General features: G+C 42.9%; 1 protein-coding gene across 1 annotated transcript in view; it reads left to right on the top strand.

The window, feature by feature from the left end:
- Positions 1 to 11,435: 11,435 nt before the first annotated feature.
- UTS2B (urotensin 2B) overlaps positions 11,436 to 22,489 on the top strand; it is a 20,814-nt gene continuing 9,760 nt past the window's right edge. The window contains exons 1-3 of the mRNA XM_088444728.1: positions 11,436 to 11,572; positions 16,487 to 16,588; positions 17,380 to 17,417. Coding sequence (XP_088300854.1) covers positions 11,470 to 11,572; positions 16,487 to 16,588; positions 17,380 to 17,417 — 243 coding nt within the window. The 5' untranslated portion in view covers positions 11,436 to 11,469. The remainder of the gene's footprint in view (positions 11,573 to 16,486; positions 16,589 to 17,379; positions 17,418 to 22,489) is intronic.

Raw genomic sequence — 22,489 nt, 5'->3', positions numbered from 1 at the left:
TACACAATTAACAATTCATTATAAGCTATTCATAAAACTGAATTAACATCAATTAATAATAATTTTAAGGAAAGTCTAATAATATGTCATATATTCTGATTAACATACACACAGCATACTTGCCAACTCTCCTTGATTGTCAGGGAGACCCCCTGAAATAGTAGCAATCTCCCTATCTCCCTGAAGCGTCTAGTAATTTATCTGATTGCACCTTACCCCCATTATGAAGCTGTTATATATAATAAAAACAGAAATATATACAAATGAGATCATTAGTATCCTTCTCTGAAATGGTTATAAGGCACAGTGATCCCGATGGCTTCATGCATTTTGTGAAAAGTATCAATGTGTTTTTATCAATAAGTAGAACTTACTAACTGCTTTGGAGCTCAATTACATTGTGATGAAAAACAATTATATGGCACCCACTTTACTTCCACGCACATAGGTGCTGCTTTCACAATCTCCCTGAAATGCTTTTTCAAAAGTAAGCAAATATGACCCATGGACCAACAAGAATGCATTCATGATATCATCTGGGTTGTGTTCGGGATGCCGGCGCTCGATATCCCGGCGGTCAAAATCCTGACGCCGTCATCCCAACAGGGTTAGGATACCAACACTTGCCGGTCAGTATCCTAACCCTCCCCCTCTCCCTACCCCTAACTCTTCCTCCCCAGTGCCTAAACCTAACCTCCCCCTCCCCGCACCCTAAATCTAACCCTCCCCTTTTAGTGCCTAACCCTAACTCTCCCCCTAACCCCAGTACATACCGTTGGGATGCTGGCGCCGGGATTCTGACAGGTGTCTGGATTCCGGCGACTGCATTCTAAGCGCCGGCATCCTGACTGTCTGTATTTTGACCAGATCCCAGTCATCTTGTGTCACTCCCTTTATCCAATCCTATTTTTGATTTGTCTTTATATTATTTCAGCCTGTTTGCTAGAAGCTGAGGCTTTAGAACTGAATCTGTTTGCTAAGCTCAGCTATTTTTTCTGCTTGAAGATGCTGAGTCTTTTATATGTTTAAAATAAAACTTTTAATACTTTGAAGTAGAAGAACTTCTGCTGGATTTAACAATCAATTATAAATTTAGTAAAGGAGAAAATTCTGACCAACAGCAATGATGCAAATATATGCCAATGCCGCAGGAGGCATCAAAATATGCCTTCTGTCGGCATGCAGATCCAAGTGCTGCGTCCAAGGAAGCAGCATTGAATCACCATTGCGACCATTGGTCATTGCCCATCTAAGTAAGTCTAAGTTTACTCAGATAGGCGAACTCCGTCGGGGCCAGGAATCAGCGTCAGAAGATGTAGACCCTTCCCTAGGCTTGGCACAACCACAAACAGAAGTGACATACCTGTTACTAATCTCACTCCAAATGAGAATCATAGGATTGCTGATCAAGGACAAGACTGGGTAGAGGAGTGGCAGTCCTTCCACAAATGGAGCTGGCTGAAGTGAGGCTGCAGAAAGATGGCACAACACAGAGAAAATAGGGTGACCTAGCAGGGGCAGTAACTATGGTCTGAGGTATGTCTAGGGACTATAGTTCAGCGAGGACGCTAGACAAGGAATAACTAGACACAGTAAGCTGCAGAGCAGGAGCGACCAGGACTGTGGTATGCAGGATTTCAGACAAGACAAGACAGGACAGGCAAGAACCTGACAAGGACAAGGCAGACTAGACTGGACTGGCAAAGAGAAGACAGACAGGACTGGTCTGGCAAAGACAAGACAGGCGGGACTGGACTGGCAAAGACAAGACAGGCAGGACTGGCCAGGCAAAGACAAGACAGACAGGACTAGAGTATGGACAAGACTGGACTAACAAGAAACAGACAAGGCACAATGATGTGGCAAGAATACTGGCAGAAGTTCAGACACAGTTTAAGTTGCGGCTAGCAGGCTGTGGTGCGGCTAATGAGCCGAGGTGGTTGCAGACTATGATGTGGCCAAGTAGCCAGAGATGAGACTTGAACAGAGTGGCCTTGAGGGCCATGAGCGACTGTAACAACTGAGGTGCAACTACTGAGCTGAAAAAGTACGGACAGAGTTCGATGCGGCCTAGTGGGCCGTGATGCGGCTTAGACAGCCGGGATGGGGCTAGTGAGCCGCGATGGTATAGACAGAGTTCAAAGCGGCCTAACAGGCCGTGATGCGACTTAGATGCAGCTTTGAGAGCTGTGATATACTCGGCAAGGGTGCGGCCTAGTGGCTGAGGTGCAGCTTTGAGAGCTGTGATATACTTGGCAAGGGTGCAGCCTAGCGGCCGAGATGCAGCTTTGAGAGCTGTGACATACTTAGCAAGGGTGCAGCCTAGCGGCCGAGAGGCGAATGAGACAGCCGAGGTGTGGCTACTGAGCCGTGATAGTACTAACACAGTTCGAGGCCTAGTAGACCATAATGCAGGAATCAGATGGCAGACAGGAGTACTCAGACGCGGCAGGAGGCAGCGAGGTGGAGAACACAGGTAACATTAGCTGAATCCAGAATGACACGGCTAGACAGAACTGTGGTAATAATACAGCACAACTAAATACTGACAGGATCAGGATACAAGAACAGTCGAACTTGGTAGACAGGCAAGAACTCAGGTAACTGTGAACAGATCAACATACACTGGTTGTTAGACAGTATAACTGGCACTGAGTGCAGGGCTGGCTGTAACTGTAAGAGATGCAGGATCCAATCAGAGCCATTCCCTGCAGAGAGCCTTTCCTAATGACAGGCTAGTGTGCAGCTGGGTTCAGTACACAGAGGGACAATTAATTAGTGTGCACCTGAAGTCTGCACACAGACAGACAGGCAAGATTACAGCTTAAAGCTAAAAACAGACTAGACAGAATTTCCAGCTGCCTGCAACAGACGGAACAAGGACAAGACATGATGCAGATTCCCAGTAGCAACTATGACTGGGAACTGCCACCAAGATGATCTGCTAACTGCAGATCCTAACGATGCCTCTGTTTATGGGATTGTCCCCTGGGCCGCCCATTCCCCACCCTTAAACGGCTGCAACCTGTCAGTCAGGCTGCATAGTCCAGGGCACTGTGACTGGGGTAGCAGTGGCATCACAGTGCATTGGCTATGAAGTCCACCAACAATTTGACTTCTACGCAAACAATCTGGTTTACAAGTCTGAATCAGGCCCTGATCTTGGAGTGGATCCATCAAGCATGCATAAAACCATAATATTCTTGATTCTAAAAAGGCCTAGCTATTATAAACAATTTTGTAAAATATTCCAGAACTCATCTTTGTGCTTTCTGATCTTGAAGAAGGAATTTCAGTGATAGGGTAAAACTGAAATTGACTTTATTTAGAAACTGGTTAAGGGCACCTGTAACTTACTCAGTGGAGTAATATCTGGATGATGCTGTGCAATCAGGCACAGAAACAAGTGTTTTTTTAGAAAGCCAGTGGACAACATTTCCCTGCCAAATAACCATATCCATGTAGAACAATATATGACTCATCTAGAGGAGAGTCAGATATTTGCACAACGTCATGGGTGCATATTAAGTTAACTGCACTTGTCAGTACAATTTCTGCTTAAACAAATACTAAATACAGTTCTATTGTCCCCTCAGTCTCAATTTAAACTATAAATGAGGCACTGGAGGCAGTATTTTAGAATAATAACAGAAACATGTTCTTAAAAGAAAGGTTGGTTCTAATGTGATAGGAGGTTAGACTTTCTTGTGATGTTTACAATGTACCTCTTCTGATTTTTCCTCCTCCATGAAGTCTAGGCCACTTCTGCTTTGGGGAGGCATCTCCAAATACTGGAAAGTAAGCTTGTACAAAGATATGAGCAACACAACGTGGGATCTTCAATAAAAAGAGCTTCTCCAGCTGCATCCACACCTTACATAGGACAGTTCAACTTATTCTGTCATGAAAGTACTAAAACACCAGGCAATAAAAAAAATATAGAGGCGCTGCCTTTTCTGTTCAGATTCCTATTTTTCCTTTACCATAAATGCCCATATTGCAGAAAACATCCCGTAAAAAAGTCAATGCTCATATATGTCTCCAAAAAATATTAGAGATGAGCGGGTTCGGATCTCAGAGATCCGAACCCACCCGAACTTAGAGATCTGGGGCGAGAACCGAACGTGCGTTCCCCCGCTGGCCCCTGATCTCAAACCGAGGCAAAACCCTGAGAGAAGAAATCTCGCGGCTCGTGAGCTTTCATCTCTGCTTTATAAGGAGCCCGCATCGGTGCCATTTCACCTCAGCTGTGGAGAGTGAACAGGGAGGGTGGGTAATGTAGGGCTGGTGGTGTCTGCTGTGTCCATCTGGGCTGGTGCTGTCTGCTGTGTCCATCTGGGCTGGTGCTATCTGCTGTGTCCATCTGGGCTGGTGCTGTCTGCTGTGTCCATCTGGGCTGGTGCTGTCTGCTGTGTCCATCTGGGCTGGTGCTGTCTGCTGTGTCCATCTGGGCTGCTGTGTTGTGTCCATCTGGGCTGGTAGTGTGCTGCCTGTGTCGTCAATCGCTGCTGCCTCGGTCAGGGGTGCTCCGGGCCCTAAGTTATGGACTAAAAAAAATATATATATAATAATTTCTCCGCCTACCCCATCTGTGTCACTCCTGTTCGTCTGCCCCTCCCTTAAAGAATGTATGCTCTATTGAGCAGGGCCCTCTACCCTCTTGTGCTTCTCCCTACTGTAATTTAATTTATCTCTTACTCCCCACTAGGGCAACTAACACTCGACTGCTTATGTGGGCGTAAAGGTCGCTAATATAGCAATGTTTATTATACATGCCCATGTCCTGCTTTGTATTGTATTGTAAGTCACTGGGTACTTATTTGTTCATGTACTTTGTAAGGCGCTGCCGCACACTTGTGGCGCCATATAAATAAATGATAATAATAATAATAATTAAAAAGTGTATTTCTTTTTTTGTGTGTGCGTGTGCGTTAGCCGCACTTATTCAGCCAGCAACCTAGTGGTGCCTGTGTCATCAGTCGCTGCTGCCTCAGTCAGGGGTGCACACATGTTAGTGCCGCCCACTGCTGTCGGTTAGTTTAGTCAGACAGCTAGCTGGATGCAACATTTTGGCCCTAGGCCTAACCTAGATGAAAAAAATCAATATTGTGAGCTGTGAGGTGGTCAAAATTGAGTGCAAATGACTACGAATAAATGTTATTAAGGTTAATAATACTGTAGGAGCAAAAACAGGCCCAAATTATGTGGTTTTACCTGTTTTTATAAAAAAAAATTTAAAGATCCAGATCCAAAACCAAAACCAAAACACACAAGGGTGGGTTTGCAAAACCAGATCCAAATCCAAAACACGAAGGAGATACAGATCCAAAACCGAAAACAAAACAAAACATGGGGGTTGGCGCACGTCCCTAAAAAATATACATCTGGGAAAAAAAGGGCAAATTAAAAAAAAAAAAAATATTCACTTATGGACAAAACACAGTCACTCAGATATATATATATATGATGAAAAAATTCTCCTTTTATTAAAAAATAATAATATTATCCTCATAAAAAGTGCATAGATTTCATGGTAGCCAGTTTGGGCATTGGTCAGAAAACAGAATGTTATTTGGAGCTCACCGGACCTTCTAGGAAGCCTATTCAATGCGGTAGATCTCACCAGCCTGCAAATTGATGTTTCCCGGATCTTTTCCTCGGGTTGCGACAGTGATGTTCACCAGCCCAAAGGTTACTGCTTCTCTGGGACTTCCATTAGGTTGAGACCGCTGGTCTTCCTTCACTACAGCTCGCAGCGTTTGGCCCGCCGCTGACTCTGCCGTCGCTCAGCTCACTGAACCACACTTCAGCATGGCTCCTGGAGTGTAACACGCTGCTGACACTCCTGCTCACCCGGCTTACCAGATCAAACTTAAGCACTCTATACTTTAAAAATGTTAACGTCTCCACCAGCAGGTATATATCTGATTAGAGTGACTGTGTTTTGTCCATAAGTGGATATAATTTTTTGGGAATTTGACCTTTTTTTCCCTGATGTATATTTTTTTGGAGACATATATGAGCATTGACTTTTTTACGGGATGTTTTCTGCAATATGGACATTTATGGTAAAGGAAAAATAGGAATCTGAACAGGGAAAGGCAGCGCCGCTATATTCTTTTTATTGCTTGGTGTTTTTGTACAAAGATATGTGCTGGATGGGCCATAGATTTGCAGTGTGCATCCAGTGTGCTTCAGTGTTCCAGTGAGGGTGTGATGGCATAAAGATACTACAGAATCTCAGAGCTTTCCATGACAGACCGGAAGCAGATATTCATATTAGACTGTTAGGAAATCATTAGGATTTATATTAACTTTGTTTACATATTTCTTATCAAAATATATTATATTTAAAATGGCATACAGTATTTTTATGGTTTAAAAAAATAAAAAGTTACTGTGGTAATACATTTTAAAAAGTATGCAGTCATACATCTACATGATTTTATTAAAAAGCATGAACATTTATCATAGGGTTACCTTGCTCTCCTCTACAGGACTGATTAGAACAAGCATCATAGGGCCTGATTCAGAGCTGGACGCTCTTTAATAGCGCTTGCTCTGAATCAGGGTGTTTTTTGTTGCGGCCTCCTGGCCGCTCGCTAAGCTGTGGGTGACCACCCGCAGCTTTTGCGGGCGGCCAGGTGATGGGGTTGGGGGGCTTACGACGAGACCCTTGTGGTAGGGGCTTGCGACGAAACCCTTGTGGTAGGGTCTCGTCCGTCGCAAGCCCCAGAGAGCTTCCTGCTCTAACAGAGCAGGAAGCTCTCCACTGACATCACTGGTGATGTCAGTGGTGCCTCCCACAAACGGCAGGCGTTCCTTCGGGAACGCCTCCGTTTGTGTAGCAACCCCCCCCCACCCTGCCTACAAAACGGGGTGAGCTGTCGATCAACATTGACAGCCGACCCTTTTGTAGTGAGTCCCGGAGCGAGAGAATTTCTCTCTTGCTCCAGGGCTTGAGTGACCCACCAGCGACACGCTTGCGAGCGGGCCTGAATCAGGCCCATAGTGTATCCGCGTGTTTAGTGCACTGCACAATTGTGGCTCATCTCCAGTCCTCAGACTGATAACTGCAAACAGTTTTACAATATGGGCGAAAGTGGTGGTTTGGAAATTCACACATGATTAATTACGTACAGACAATCTTAAGTCTACCCTGCTAATATATAAGGACCTGGAATTAAGAAACAGAGCACTAGTTATTTCATCACATAATTATGTTAAACTATGAGGCACTTGTGTGTATACATACAATTTGAACTACAGTAAATAGTCATATGATTTGGTGTACGTTGACCTGGGATTTAGGTAGAGATGAGCTAAATCAATGCAAAAATTGTAGAAATCGAGCTTTGTGCAATAACAATTTTTAACACTAGTTCCGGTGATAAAATCTTACAGTTCTGCTTTTTCTTTTAGGATTCTATGGAATGGTATTCTGTACGGTCTTTGTAATCCTCATGTTACAGAATAAAACAAGCTGAGATGACTATGGTCCGTACATACTGCTGTGTCCTGTGGTTTGGACTGGGACCATTTGAAGTTAAATTCAGGTAGAACTTGATGAATATTTCCTGGGACAGTTATTAAATCTCTTGTCCTAGATACTGAAAAAAACAGTGTATCTGTGCCAGTCCTCATATCCGGGAAGCAGTGTCATGAGACCTATGCCGGGAGCCCGACACCCGGCTTACCGATCGAAGGAGTTTGACTGGGGCGGTACACTTGTCAAACCGTAACGCAGGCGTCCTAAGGCGAGCTCAGGAAGGACAGAAACCTCCCGTGGAGCAGAAGGGCAAAAGCTTCTACTCCACGGGAGCAGCGGGGGGGGAGGGTTGGGTTTAGGGCTCCCGGGGGGGACTTAGGGTTAGGCACCCCCAAGAGGTTAGGGTTAGGCTAGGGGAAGGGGGGGTTAGGGTTAGGCACCCCCGGGGGGAGGTTAGGGTTAGGCACCCCCCCGGGGGACTTAAGTTTAGGCGGCGGGGAAGGGGGGGTTAAATTTAGGCACTTAGAGGGGGATTAGGGTTAGGCACTTGGGGGGGAGGTTAGGGTTAGGCACCCCTAAGAGAAGGTTAGGATTAGGGGGGGGGAATTAGGTTAGCATACTTACCTTAATGGACAATTGGAATTTCCGCCTCTGTCGGGCTGTCACTGTCGGGATTTGAAACGCCGGCCATGCGGCTGGCAGTAACTCATACCGATTCCTCATATCCTGTATGTATACAGTATTTATGTGGCAGTATTATTTGCCTTAGCATGCATTGTGGGACATATCTTCAATATTAAAAAACACTACAAATAATCAGGATATGTTTCTAGAATGTCTATACATATAATGACGCTCTATAGTACATTGAGGGGGAGATGTATCAAGCCTAATTAAAACAAATAGATAAATTGTCCATAACAACCAATAGGCTTCTAGTTATCATTTATCAAGTACATTCTATAAAATTATAGCTAAAAGCTGATTGGTTGCTATGGAGCAATATTTTTACCTGTCCTCTTTAGAAGGTTTAGTGCATCTCCCCCTGAGCCAGAGTGCAGTGGTCATGGACTCTGCAATTTATATTCTTAGCTGCCTTTTTACCTGGCACAGTAATGAAAACTATTCTTGGGCAGTATGTATGAGAGACTTATTTATTTATTAATCCCATAGCCTGTAATTGTACAGTATTACTCTGAGAGAGCATTTTATGAATAATGATATTAGTTCAGAAGTTGTTATAGACATGAGAATCCAATAGAGTTTTCTAATATGAAAAACAGTTTTTCCCAGTTTTTAGTTTTATAATGAACAAAAGACGTTGACTTGTGTTTCAGATAAATGTCATTAGGCCATAACTCCCAGCACTAGTTACTGGAGGCTTAATCACTACTGGGCCTATTATAGACACTCATTGAAAAGCTCCTTGTAGTCCGCATTCACACAGAAGATTTGGCTTTGCCGGACACAATATTCTTATTATTGCTATTATTGTATCAAGAATTATGATATTTCATTTATAAGGTGCTTAAAAAATTACGCCGTACAACTGGGCATTCAGGATCATAGATGAGAAAGAAAACAACACAGAAAAGGCAAAAATAAGGACATATTGGAAACATAGCAGCATGAGATAACGTAAAACCTGGAGCATAGATGAAATTACAGTGCATAAGGTATAATATAAGCTGACACAGAGAACAAGCAGGAGATGAGGGACAAGGACCAGGACCGGTGCAAGGTTTGTTGGCACCCTAGGCAAAACCTCAGCCTACTCTCCACCACCACACACACACACACATATGAGCAGCTGATAACTATGACATATGTGATATCAGTTATACCTGGGGTAGATATATAGCAATAATGCTTTGGAAAGTAAGATGCCCTGGTAAGAGGTAGGGGGATGATGGAGGACGCAGGCATGGGAGTAGAGAGTCATGGTGTGTGAGGGGGGATATAAGGCAGCAGCGGAGTGCAGTGCAGGACACCAGTAGTGATGGCAGGACTCTCTAGCAGGTATATCCACAAACAGCACCTCAAACTGATTGCACAGCCTCAACAGTGCACCCACGAGGCTAGGCTCTAGCTGCCGCAGAGGAAGTGCTTGGCATCACTGGTGCTGCCACACTTACCGAAGACCATATGGCATACGTCACAGCTGTATGTGGTGTGCCGACACTTCCTTGGAAGCTGCGGGGATAGAGTAGCCCAGTGACCCCCTCAGAGTAGAGGTTGGAACTGTGCGGCCACAAGTTCTTAACGTGCAGGTGGTCCCAGTGGAAGTAGCTGTCCCTGGAGCAGGACTGAAGGAGCCTGCACATAGGGGAACCACCTGACCTATGCACGCCGTCTAGTCAGATGTCCCCTCTGGCCAATTGTAGGAGAGAGGGGCGGCCACACTTGTTGTCTAAGACTGCGGTACATAATGAAGGAATGGAATGGATCTCAGAGATCCGTTCCTGCCTTCACCGGGCACCACCCAAAATAGACCCTTATGCCACAGGTTCCTAACGTCTGGTCTAGAAGAAGGATATCTCTTTCAGAGACATTCTTCAGTCTTTTCCAAGGCAGCCTCAGCAGGCCACCTCCTCAGGTGCTGGCGTCTTTAGGCAGCTGCCTAAAGATGCCTAATGGAAGCGCTGGCCCTGACAAGGACACATAGTTGGACTATCCAACTTGGACGAGATGGTAACAGTAAAAAATACAAGAGGAAGGGCCCTGCTAATGAGAGCTTACAATATAATGAGGAGGGACTGATGTGACAGATGATGACATATTTTCAGAGTTGCTTGCAGATGTGGTGGCATTGCATGCCAGGAAATACGTTTGTATCTCCCCCTGTATTCAGAGTTAGTTACATCTACTGTATGTGGCTGCATCGCACCTATATATGTGCTTGTGAACGCAGCGGTCATCTATATCAGTGCGCATTTGCTCCAGCTCTATACTTGGTGCAAGTAATTTCAGGACACATCCTACCCACTCAGCTACAAGTGGAGATGTGACTGAGATCAGTATGACTCTGAATTGTTGCTTAAAGTTGCATAAGTTTGGCTACGGAGCATGCGCAATGCGAAACATCTGTCAGCAAAATGGACTTGCGTGCAATTCTGAACCAGCGGCAAGTATAATAGCTTGGCTAATATTAGCGCCACTCTGAAACAGAAGCAACAAAAAACAACCTGTACACGTAAACAATTTGTAAGACACGCAAGGAATTCAGGCCAAAAATTGTGTCATATTCTTCTAGATTAGAAACTTTTGCAGATAAAATGAGAAATGTGACAATGACAGATAGTGGTAGAAAATCAAAGGGAAGAGGATTCACCTGGAGCCATGAGCAGCAGAGGACATTCATTTATCTAAACTTAATCAAACCACTGGTCAATTTCTGCGTTGTGCTCTCTTAAGAAACACAATGCATTACAACTTCTCCTGACATGTCTGAAGACCTGCTATGTCTCTTTGATGAATTTCATATTTGTCTTCAATCTCGCTCCACTCCCTGTTTTATCATCTCCCTCTCTCTGAACTAATCCCACAGCATCATGCTATGAACTATAGAAGTCATCTTAAAGCTCTGGGACCTAAAATCAATTTAATTAGTGATTCTTGAGTCTCCATTGTAGCATTCATTACAAAGATCTCAGCGTAATTAAAATGAGAGCATGGAAATACAACAATAAATTACCAAGAGTCTGCCACCAGTTCCTAATTTGTATTTACCATGTGTATTCCAGCTCTCATTTTATTGGTCATATTCTGGATAGATTGATCTAGGTTTGACGTCAAGAAATTCACGCAGTCCATTTGTCAGTTTTCCAAGAATTGAATACCATTGACAGGATGAATGATTTTCATTGGGAGTTTTTTGAATATGACACGATTCCTGGAACCATTTAAAAGTGAACTGACCTGATGCACATTCAAATCCCAAGTTCTCAGAGCAGCTCCATCAGCCAGAGGATTTATCCAGTATGATGGATAAAGCCACTTCTGTACATCTGTGCCTTGGGACATTAACTTTCCTGTTTATGATCTGCATGCAGTCAGCTCAAGGGAAACCTTATTTAATGCAAGGTAAGTATTCAATATTGCTTAGTATGGTGATAGAGGCTGTCATGGTATATTTCTGCCATATTGTAGTCTCCGGCTATTTCCAAGTACCAAGACTGTACAAGTGTTTTATAGACACAAAACAGGAGTTTTGCATGCATTTAAAAATGATATATATCATATGTTGGAAAAAGAAACATACAACATTAATAGCAGATAAAGACAAATATTAATGAGCTGTGTTTATATGCTGTACGTGTTTAATTTTCCTTATTGTTGTTTATTCCTGCCACTATTTAAACTTTGGACTTATTCCAAGCATGGACTTCTCTTTTAGTACAGCAGCATTTTATAACAACTGTAAACTTCGGAGTTTGAGACTCTGTCCTCTAGTTGTAGAACTCAAATAATTCTGTACCAATTTGTACTTGTTTATTTACTTATGTATGTAATTGTTTATTAATCTGAAAATTATGATATGGTTCCATCTCCCCGAAATCTGTTTCCTGAAATATTTGAAAGCTGAATTATTGGAACACACAGCTTGCAGATCTAAGAGAAGAGTTTTATGATCTACTTATGGCTGCATAGACCAATTCATGTTACAGTTTTGTTAATTCGTATCTTTTTATATGTCTAAAGATTGCACAGCAAATAACAAAATTAAAATATTGATCTCCATGAAATGAATGGGCACCTATGCAATGGTGTCTGTTTACAGTACTAAACTGTATCCTTGTTTAAATGAAGACAACTGGAGGTAGGACAATATCTACAGGACCTTATTATACAATAGAGAGAGGCACAGCAGCACACTGTATATAACTGTAAATACTGTAAAGAGTAAACATGATAAACTTGCTGACACTAACAATCTGAAATATATCAGATATGTACTGTATCAATATGGTTCATTTTGGATATACTTTTAATATTAGCAGTCAAGTGATTAAGTGAAGTCTCTTGTCCATCCCTATTAAATATGGATAATGTGACGTTCGGTACTGCAAGTTAGAACAACAGTTCATGAAATCAGTAAATAATCAATATTATTTTCAGAAATAGGCTGACAAAGTTTAAGGTCTGCTATATGGATGTTTAGTATGTTCTGAGTGAGAGGCTGCTTATCCCAGTAAGCGGATCAAAAACTGTTAACAATTAATTAGCATGTAGTTCTCAATAACATATGACTATGTTGAAAATGGCAACAGACTGTGCCTTGTCTCTTGCATTTGCACTAAACTGTACCAGGCAATGAGACGTGCTTCGTTACACATTTCATATACACCAGTTAGATAAAAGCTAATTGCTGCATGGTTGCTAAAATTTAGGGCACATTTTTCTCAAGATGCAAATATTCGTAAACTACCCTCCATATCATTCCCCTTACTGATGTCACTGTGATATTCTTATATCTCCTGGCAAAACACAGTAACCAATTTATACAAATCTGGTATCAACTGTGGGAATGCTGAGGGAAAACACAGTTTCAGATATATTTCCCGACACACGTAAAAACAATATTCTGTTTCCAGCTAAAAGCTTTTCCCAGAAATAAGGAAGATACAGTATGATTATTTCATTATTCTTTGAAAATACAGATAACATAAGGAACATTAAGACATATGTACCAACACCATCAATATTACCCAAGGCTAAAAGTTTTTAATTATTTTTTCACATTCATTTCCCAACTTATTTAAATGGTTGACCAACATTGATAAAGACGCATGTTGTATTTTGAAAAAGGCAATATGTATTTTAAACTGAATATTATCGTGCAACTATAAAGCAGGTGTTTTTTATGTGAACAATTTGAAACAGTCAGTTAGACAATTACTGACAAATTTTGTGTTAAAACCATTGTAATGAAAGTGGACACTAGGCACCTGCCTTACTCCTAACACTGGAATTAAATGACTATAGACCCATCTATATATGTTAGTTTTAGTCTTCAGGGGGCATCCTGCTACATATTTAAGTATATTTATTATTAGGAAAGTATAGTCTCAGCATGTAAAGCCTGTTGGTGTAATGGTTGGCATTACTGCATCACAGGACTGAGGTCATGAATTTGATTCCCACCACGACCATAACTGTGCCGGAGTTTGAATATTCTCCCCGAGCTCCTGTGGGTTTTCTCCAGGTGCTCCGGTTTCCTCCCACACTTCAAAAATATACTGGTAGGTTATTCGGTTCCTGACAAAATATAAGCCTAGTGTATGTACATGTGGTAGGGAATATTTTATTTTATTTATTAACAGTTTCTTATATAGCGCAGCATATTCCGTTGCGCTTTACAGTTGGAATATAGATTGTAAGCTCCACTGAGGCAGGGACTGATGCGACTGGCCAAGTATTATCTGTAAAGCACTGCAGAATAAGTGTGCGCTATATAAATAACTGTTAATTAATAAAGAAATAATAATAGTATGTATGTCACATTACAATCACATTATAGATGTAGAATTTCCAGGAAGGATGAGAGCTACTTTTTCAATAATGGATTCAGTAATGGAAATAATTCTGGCCAGACACTTTTACCTCATTCATAGGTCCATTGACCTGATTTTTACCTTACTTTGTTAAAATGTCCCACAAACAAACTCGGCAGAACCGATGCCAGTAGGTGTCTCCAGGATAGGTATATCGGACATGAAACCCCCAGGATATATTTAGAAATTAAGGGTCTATTTACTAAGCTTTGGATAGAGATAAAGTGAATGGAGATAAATGCCAGCCAATCAGCTCCTAACTGCCATGTCACAGGCTGTGTTTGAAAAATTACAGTTAGGAGCTGGTTGGTTGGTACTTTATCTCCGTCCATTTTACCTCCATCCAAGGCTTAGTAAATATACCCCAAGGATTAACAATAATATAACTTAACTTTAGGCAAACTAGGCTCACACATAGGGCCCTGCGAACACTGTGGGGCCTACATTATCTACCCCAGTGTTTAGGGTAATTTTTTTTCCTGGCTATTGGAACGGGGTCAACTTGGGTCTTAATAAGGGCTATCTGGGAACCCTCAATTTTTCTCTGCCAAGAGTGAAGGCATAGGAAAATGTTGGTGTGTGAAACTATATGGGGATCCAGGCTATTAGAAGATCACTGTGAGCGATAGGCTAGAAAATACATTGTAGTACCTTAAATCAGACCAAGCTTACTGGAGTCTGTCTAAAGAGGGAAGAGCAGGGAGATTTGTGGACATACATATAAAGAGTGGAGAGCAGAATAACACATGGGGAGACAGGGAGAAAGAAACAGTAAATAAATAAAATAAATGCAGTAGGTGAACCAAGAAGTGGAAATTTGAACACAGGGGACATTTTGGCCAACTGGAATCCTCCTTAAGTGGGAGCCTGTCCTTGGGCACTTTCATAACCAGACTGTCATTAGGACAGAATTATAATCTAACATACAATATGTAAGAATCATTGCCCACAATCTTCTATGTTGGGAATATCATAGATTTAGGGGGTCATATTAAGCTGGACACAATTTGTGTTAAACCATAAGCACAATTTGAGAGCTAAGATGAGTTGGCAAAGTCACAAGCTGCCAGCTCTTCATATGCAACGTTTTGTCATCATCATCATTTCATAACTTGCACCAGAGTCAAGCACACACAAGTCTCCTGTCTATTGACAGGTACATATATGTCTGTGTTCCATTCTTCATAGGTTGTTTTTGCGCCAACAGGCCTCTTCACTCATAAGGAGACACAAGTGGCCATAAACACACTGCAACTGAGTGTTCATATGGCCACAAGTGTAAATACTGCTTTGTGTTCATATAGAGATGTAAAATGCATTTTTTTCCACACCAAGACACTTGGGTCACACTTGTCATGACCCCATAATTATTATCTTTCATTTATATGGCGCCATGACGTAACACAGCACCAAAAAGGGATTAGCAATACAATTTAACATCAATACATAGTATAACTACAGTAAAAGAAAATGATACAACCAAATGCAGGGTGGAGGTACTGGTATAAGTGATGGGAATGGTAGGGCAACTCATTATGGCTAGTGAAAGCAAGTAATGGAAATTTGCAGGTGGGGGAAGGGGGGCAGAGGAACAGAGGGGCACTGGGGACAGGGATAATGCTAGGAATAGAGAATGGGAAGTAAGACCCTGCCAGAAAGAGCTTACAGTCTGTAGAGAGTGGTGTAACCAGAAGGCTGAACTGAGAAAGAGGGATCAGAGGAGCAGAGTACTGAGTTATGCAAAGAGCTGGAACTTAATGGCCCATTTTAATAGGTAGATTCTGGAAGAGAGTCTGATAGAGGAAGTGAGTTGTAGAGCAGGTGGAGCAGCACAGGAGAACTCTTGGATGCAGGAGTGAGAGGAGGGAACCAGAGTTGAAGTGACAAGGTGGTCAGTGGAGTAGTGAAATGGGTGGGAGGGAATGTGAACAGAAATAAAATTGGAGAAGTAGGTGGGAGTTGCATTATTAACAGGTTTATATGTGAGGGTGAGGACCGTGAATTGTTGGCAGAGGGATGAGGTCGACACAGGGCGACCAGTGAGGTAAATGAGGTGGGCAGAATCATTAAGTAAAGATTGAAATGGTGAGAGGCAGGTGAGCGGAGGGCTAGAAGTGAGAAGGTTGCAGTAGTTCAGGCAGGAAATTAAGTGTATGGATAAGAGTTGTGGTGACATCTATGGTGAGAAAGGATCTAACTCCAGAAATATTGGGAAGGTGGAATCAGCATAATTGAGAATGAGAAATAGTGGCATGATTGAGAGATAATGTTTATGATTTTGTGTATAGAACATTTTAATGACCATGAATAAAAAGCTTATGTAATTTTATTTTTATACATAAAAAGAAATGAATACGGTACTATGGATAATATAATAAAAAAATGTGTAAATTACCAAATTTCTGTTAATTTTAATGGTTGTCATTTTCATTGATTTGAACAGAAAATGAATTGTTTTCAGAGAAAGAAGATGTAAATCCCCAAGACATGCTTCTGACGCTCCTCCTGAATAAACACCTACCACTAAGAAAACCCTCACATATCGGTAAGAAGTTTCTACCACACAAATAGAACTATTAAAAGAGATACAAAAACAATAAAAAAACACTATACAATACTAAAGGTTAGTAAAGGCACTGACATAAATAAGACTTGTTATGTCAGTGATAAAATAAGCAACACGAAAAAAACTTCAGTTCTCATTTATGTAAATTCCCTTAAAGCACTACACTTTGAATACGGAAAGACCCTATTTAAAACAACAACAACAAAAGCCAGGGTTGCATTAGGAGTGTAATGTTTATTGATGCCCCATACAGTATATTGCATTTTACTAAATGTGCATGTAACTTAAAATGATCTCACACAGTAATATTAAATTCAATTGGTAGATTGTTGAATAGACACTAAAGGTGCCCACACACATACCGAATTGCTCCCAATCAGCCAATGTACACGATTTCCCCTGAACTCTCCCTGAACTCTCCCCAGGCAGTCGTGGTCACGATTTGGAGTTAAAAATGTCCAATCTGATTTAAGATCTATCTTGCAACCAGTGCATTGTATCCCAGATTGGCTAATCTGCCCTACAGCACGGCAGATCTGAAGATGCGATGTACGACGAGCGGGGACGCGCATCGGCATCGTGATCAAGTGCAGAAACTCACGATTTGGCCATTTTTTACATGATCTGTCGTCACGATTCGTCGAAATCGGCCAAATTGGATGAAAAGTCGGTATGTGCGTGGGCACCTTTAATAACTAGGTCAAAGTTCTGCTAGCAAGAAAGCAGTTAAAATGTTTTTAAATATTGTCTATTATTGGGTCTATTTGTAGACTTGGAACTGGAGAGCAAGTTAGAGCAACTGGAAGAGGTAAGAAATGTAATTATATATAAAATTCAGGGAATGTTGGTTCCAAAATATTGCAATGAATTGTTAAGCCGGCAGACTTTATCAAAGTCTTCCCTTCTGGCCAATCCCTACACTGACCACTCACTCACAAAAACATGAGAACTCCTCTGCCATGTAGAGTTACACAGATTTTATACACGGATTATATGGGGTTCAGATCTATAAATTAATGGGCAACTGGGGAATTAGCTGACAAGAATGGGCTTACATGATGTATGGGAAAATGGCGTGCAAGAGAAAATGTGACCACAACATTTTAAATTTTAACTGTTCCACGTGGCTTTGCGCATGATGAAATCGCTTCTGCCTAAAAAATAGAATAATTTGAAGTGTTCTAGTTATATTGCTTTGCATCCCTGTAGTGGGAGTGGCCCACGTGACCAGCAGCGCTATACAGACTGGTGGCAGCAGCACCTTCACCCACCGCTCACACCAAAATCACTGTGTGCCCTGTACACAGACTGCTATGAAGCCTATCCTATTCAAGTGAATGCAGGCCCAAAGCACCACTCCCCCCCCACCCCTTATTGGCCGCACACATGGAGCCAAACATATCTCTTGTATTGATGATGTCAATACTTTTTGTTTTTGTTATTGCTCAGCTTTATCTTGGGGGGAATTCAATTCAGCATGTTGGTGATTAGCCCTGGGAGGGAGATCCCGGAGCTATTCAGTTCAGCATGCTGTTAAATTCCAAGGAATGATAGGAGGAATGTAAGGTGGGTGGATGTGCAGCACCCCCTGCAGAAAAGTCTGCACCTCCGGAATAACCACTAAATGCTTCTGAAAAAGCACAGAAATACTGGATACCTGAACTTCATAGAAGACAGGCAAAGACTTTTTGACAGTCCCTCTTGCAAAAAGTACAAAAGACGAGAGAGACGGAAGACATTGGCCAAAAGGTGACGACATTCACACCAAGAAATGTACAGGCACTAAACCCAGTGAAAAATCTTGGACGTAACTGGCTTGGTGGCCTGAAGCATAGTAGAAACCACTGGTCTCAAAAACCCCCATGCTCTCCAGATCTTGGTCTCAAAAGCCATGCTGTCAAAGTTAGTCTAGATAAACTGGGGTGAAGACATGGCCCTTGTTGAATTAAATCATCTCTGAGTGGGAGATACTATGGATCTTTGGCCAGAAGACCCTGCAGAGACGAGTACCATGCTTGATGTGGCCAATCAGGGGCAAGGCAAATGACTGGAAGTCCTTCTTGCTGAACCTTCTGAAGCAGTCTGGCCACCATGGATAGAGGTGGAAAAAGATACCCCATTCTCGGGGACCGTGGAACCAACAGAGCTTCCACCAAAGTCACCCGAGGGTCCCTGGACTGTGCTCCATACTGTAGATTGGCAATGTCTTATTGAGGCGAGAGGCCATTAGGTCTATATCAAACAATACCTCAATGGTTTGCTATGGCATGAAAAACTTCCTGATGGAGTTCCCACTCCACCGGGTGCACTGAGTGATGACTTAGAAATTCCACCTCCCCGTTCTCTACTCCGGGAGTGTGGATGTCTGATATTGCATGTACCCAGGCCTCTGCCCAAGAAAAAATCTGAGCCACCTCTAACATAGCCTGGTGACTCAGAGTGCCTCCCTGGCGATTAATAAATGCCACTGTGATGGCATTGTCCGATTGAATGCGAATCAGCTTCTTGTGCAGGGCACCCTGAGCTTGTAGAAGAGCCAGTCTGACTGCTTCTAGTTCCAGAATGTTGATTGGGAGCAGTGCCTCGGACTTGGACCAACGGCCCTGAAGCTGAAGTCTGAGATTCAATGCTCTCCAACCAATCAACCAATCAAACTGGCGTCTTTGGAGTCCAATTACATATCTAGAAGGAATTGCCCATGAACAAGTTCTGAGCCACCACTGGAGAGATTGTCGCGTCTGAGGTAACAAACTGAAAAACTGTTTGTCCAAACAAGGTTCCCTTCGGTCCTATAAGCCAGAATTAGGCTCTGCAGAGGAAAAGCATAAACAATGGCAAAAGAAACTGCCTTGAATGATGCCACTATCTTTCCCAGGAGTTTCATACCCCTGAGGATCAAAACTTGTGGTAGCTGAATTACAGTCTTGACCAGAGCCTGGAGATCCTAAACCTTCTCTGAAGCAAGATAGAGTTACTGCTTGCGAGTATCAAAAAGGAGACCTAAAAAGATCATCTGCTGAGATGGTACGAGATTGAACTTTGGATATTCCAACATTTCCTTGACCTCTACCAAGTGCTGAACCAGCATCGACTCTGATCTTGCCTTTATCAGGAGATTGTCCAAATATGGTATGATGGCAACACCTTTTTTATAAGTAAGGCTACCATGTAGGCCATTATCTTTGTAAACACTCTGAGAGCTGTGTATAAACCGAACTGGAGAGCTCTGAACTGGAAGTGACATTCTCCTATTGTGAAACAAAGTAACTGTTGATGACCCTGCCAAATTGGGACTTGAAGATAGGCATCTTTGACATCCATAGACACCAAAAATTCCCTTCTAGCATGGAGCTGATTACAGAATATAGGGACTCCATCTTGAAGTGTGCTTCCTCTAAGTAAAGATTGAGCCATTTTAAATTTAGGATAGGCTGGAACGAACCATTTGGTTTTCCCAACATGAAGAGGTGCAAATATAAGCCTTGGGATCAGGAATAATAATTCCCAACTCTAACAGCAAAAGCACAGCCATCCTGATAGTCTCTCGACATGACATATTGGGTCTTGAGGTAAAGAAGTAGCAAAGAAATGACTTGGAATAGAATGTAAGCTCTGTCCAGAATACTCCAAAACCAAAGATCCAGCCCTGACAGGGCCCAGCCAAACCAAAACTGGAGTAAGCGGGTCCCTTCCACTGGAGGGTGGGAGGGAGCCCCTAAACTTTCAGATGGCCTGCTTGTCAGTAGGCTTTCCTGCTGGTCATCAAATGGTGGTGAAACCTCTACCTCAATAGGAGCCATAGTGAAAAGAGGTAGACTGACCTCTGAATTAATTAAATCTACCCTGCCCGTCATGCCAACAGGACGGAAATTAGGAGACTTACATTTTGGAGGTAAGACCAGCAAATGCGGGCTTTATCCCCCTATTGCTTGAGAAATTATTTTAGTTCCAGAACAAGTAGTCCCCTTCAAATGGAACAGCTTCCAGAGTGCACTTGGACTCCAGATTCGCCTGCCAAGATCGGAGCCAGATCTAACGTCTAGCCGAAACTGTCAGAGCTGAAGTTCTTGACATCAGTGATACTACATCCAAAGCCGCATTGCTCATATTTACTGGGGCCTCTCAGATCTAATCTACTAAAGATAGGAGTTCGGGGGAATCAGCATAAGATTGCATGCCTTAAGCCAACTTCTCAGTCCAAGATTCCAGAGCCTTGCTTACCCAAACAGCCACCAATGCTAGACATAAAGAAGTTTTTTTTCTCTGAGACTTATCCTTTAAGAATGCAGCCTGCTTAGTAGGAAGAACCGTAGCTTTTGAAAGCCTGGTGATAGGCGCATCTACACGGGGAGGCACCTCCAACCTTATAGTCCTCATTTAAGAATGGATAAACTGAATTAATCCACCTTGGAACCTGAAACCATCTGTCAGTCTTTGCAAAATGAGAAAATATACCTGCCTCAGAACACTCCGCCTCCCTAAAATTTAAGGTCTGCCTTACTGCAGCAATCAAATCCTGAATTCCCAGACTAGCTGGGGAATCCTCCTTCCAACTAGTCTGATCTTCCCAATCGGGATCTAGAAGTTCTCCTTCCTCCTGGTAAGAATTTGAATCAGATTCACCAGGTAAAGTGACTGTTGGGATCCAGAATGCTTCCTAGATGTTCCAGATGAAGCTGCAATCTTGTCCATGGAGGCTAATGCTCTAAAAAGGCATCTTTCAATATTACAGACCCATATAGGTCTCTGCTCTGGGGGGGCACTAATAGATCCCGCTGACCCCCTGGAAGAGGGGAATCACTAATCTCAGACTGACGATCCATTCTTCTAGTTCCAGTTGGTCAGAACAGGCATGGGAGGCTGAAGTGGAGACATTTGGGAGACATGGATGAAGTTGGGAGGCTTGTATGAGGTGAGGAGCTGTAGAGGATGATGGGCCCGAAGGCGAGGACAAGAATGCAATGTCTTTATTAACAGCGAGTAGGAATGAGAACTGGAGATAATGATACTGTATAGATGAGCAGAATTGGGTTAGGACCGATGATGCTGGCTTGTTGAGCAGGGCCAGAATGACCGGTAATGCTGAACCAAAGAGATGGATCGGTTTGAGAACGATTGTGAGGAACTGGAGTTCTTAATCGGTTTGAGACTGATGATGATGAGTTGAGATCCTGGAGTGCTTTCAGACCAATGATGATGATGATTTTTTAAATCGGTTTGGGACTGATGATTGGAGGCATTGAATGAGACCGTTGTTTGAAGGTATTCAATGAGACCAATGTTTGAAGGTATCTGATGGGACCGATGACTGGAGGTATCGGCTGGAACTGATGGAGGCAGTAAGGACAAGTCTCAGTGATAAACCCAGACTGTGGTGAAAGATGGTATTGTAGACTTGTTTACCAGATTTTGGAGATGGATATAACGGACTGGGGGCCTGATTCAGAGGCGCTTGCTATGTGCGAGCGCATGCTCTGAATCAGGGCGGGGAGGAATTTTTTCTTTTCCTGTCCGCTCGCAAAGCTGTGGGTGCCCACCCACAGCTAGTGCGAGTGGTCAGGAGATGGTCGAGATTGTACCGACCATCAGGCTTGCAAGGAGACCCTGTGGTAGGGTCTCAGGTCTCGCAAGCCCGAGCTGGCTTGCGAGCCCAGGACAGTGCATTGATCAACGAAGATCTTGGGCTAGCCACTCCTGGAAAACGGGGCGTACAAGCCCCCGTTTCCAGGAACGGTTGCCGACCTCGCCCACGTACTGCCCCCTAAAAATGCCTCTGCCTGTCAATCACGCAGAGGCATTCAAGGGTTTGCGTGCGACTACGCAGGACCCATTCTTCACACTCACAGAATAGGTCCTGTGCATGCGCAGACTCTTGATAAT

Source organism: Taudactylus pleione, unplaced genomic scaffold, assembly GCF_031769625.1.
Source record: "Taudactylus pleione unplaced genomic scaffold, aTauple2 ptg000372l, whole genome shotgun sequence".
Lineage (NCBI taxonomy): Eukaryota > Metazoa > Chordata > Amphibia > Anura > Myobatrachidae > Taudactylus > Taudactylus pleione.
Note: the sequence above shows the minus strand (reverse complement) of the source record. Positions and strands in the feature narration are given on the sequence as shown.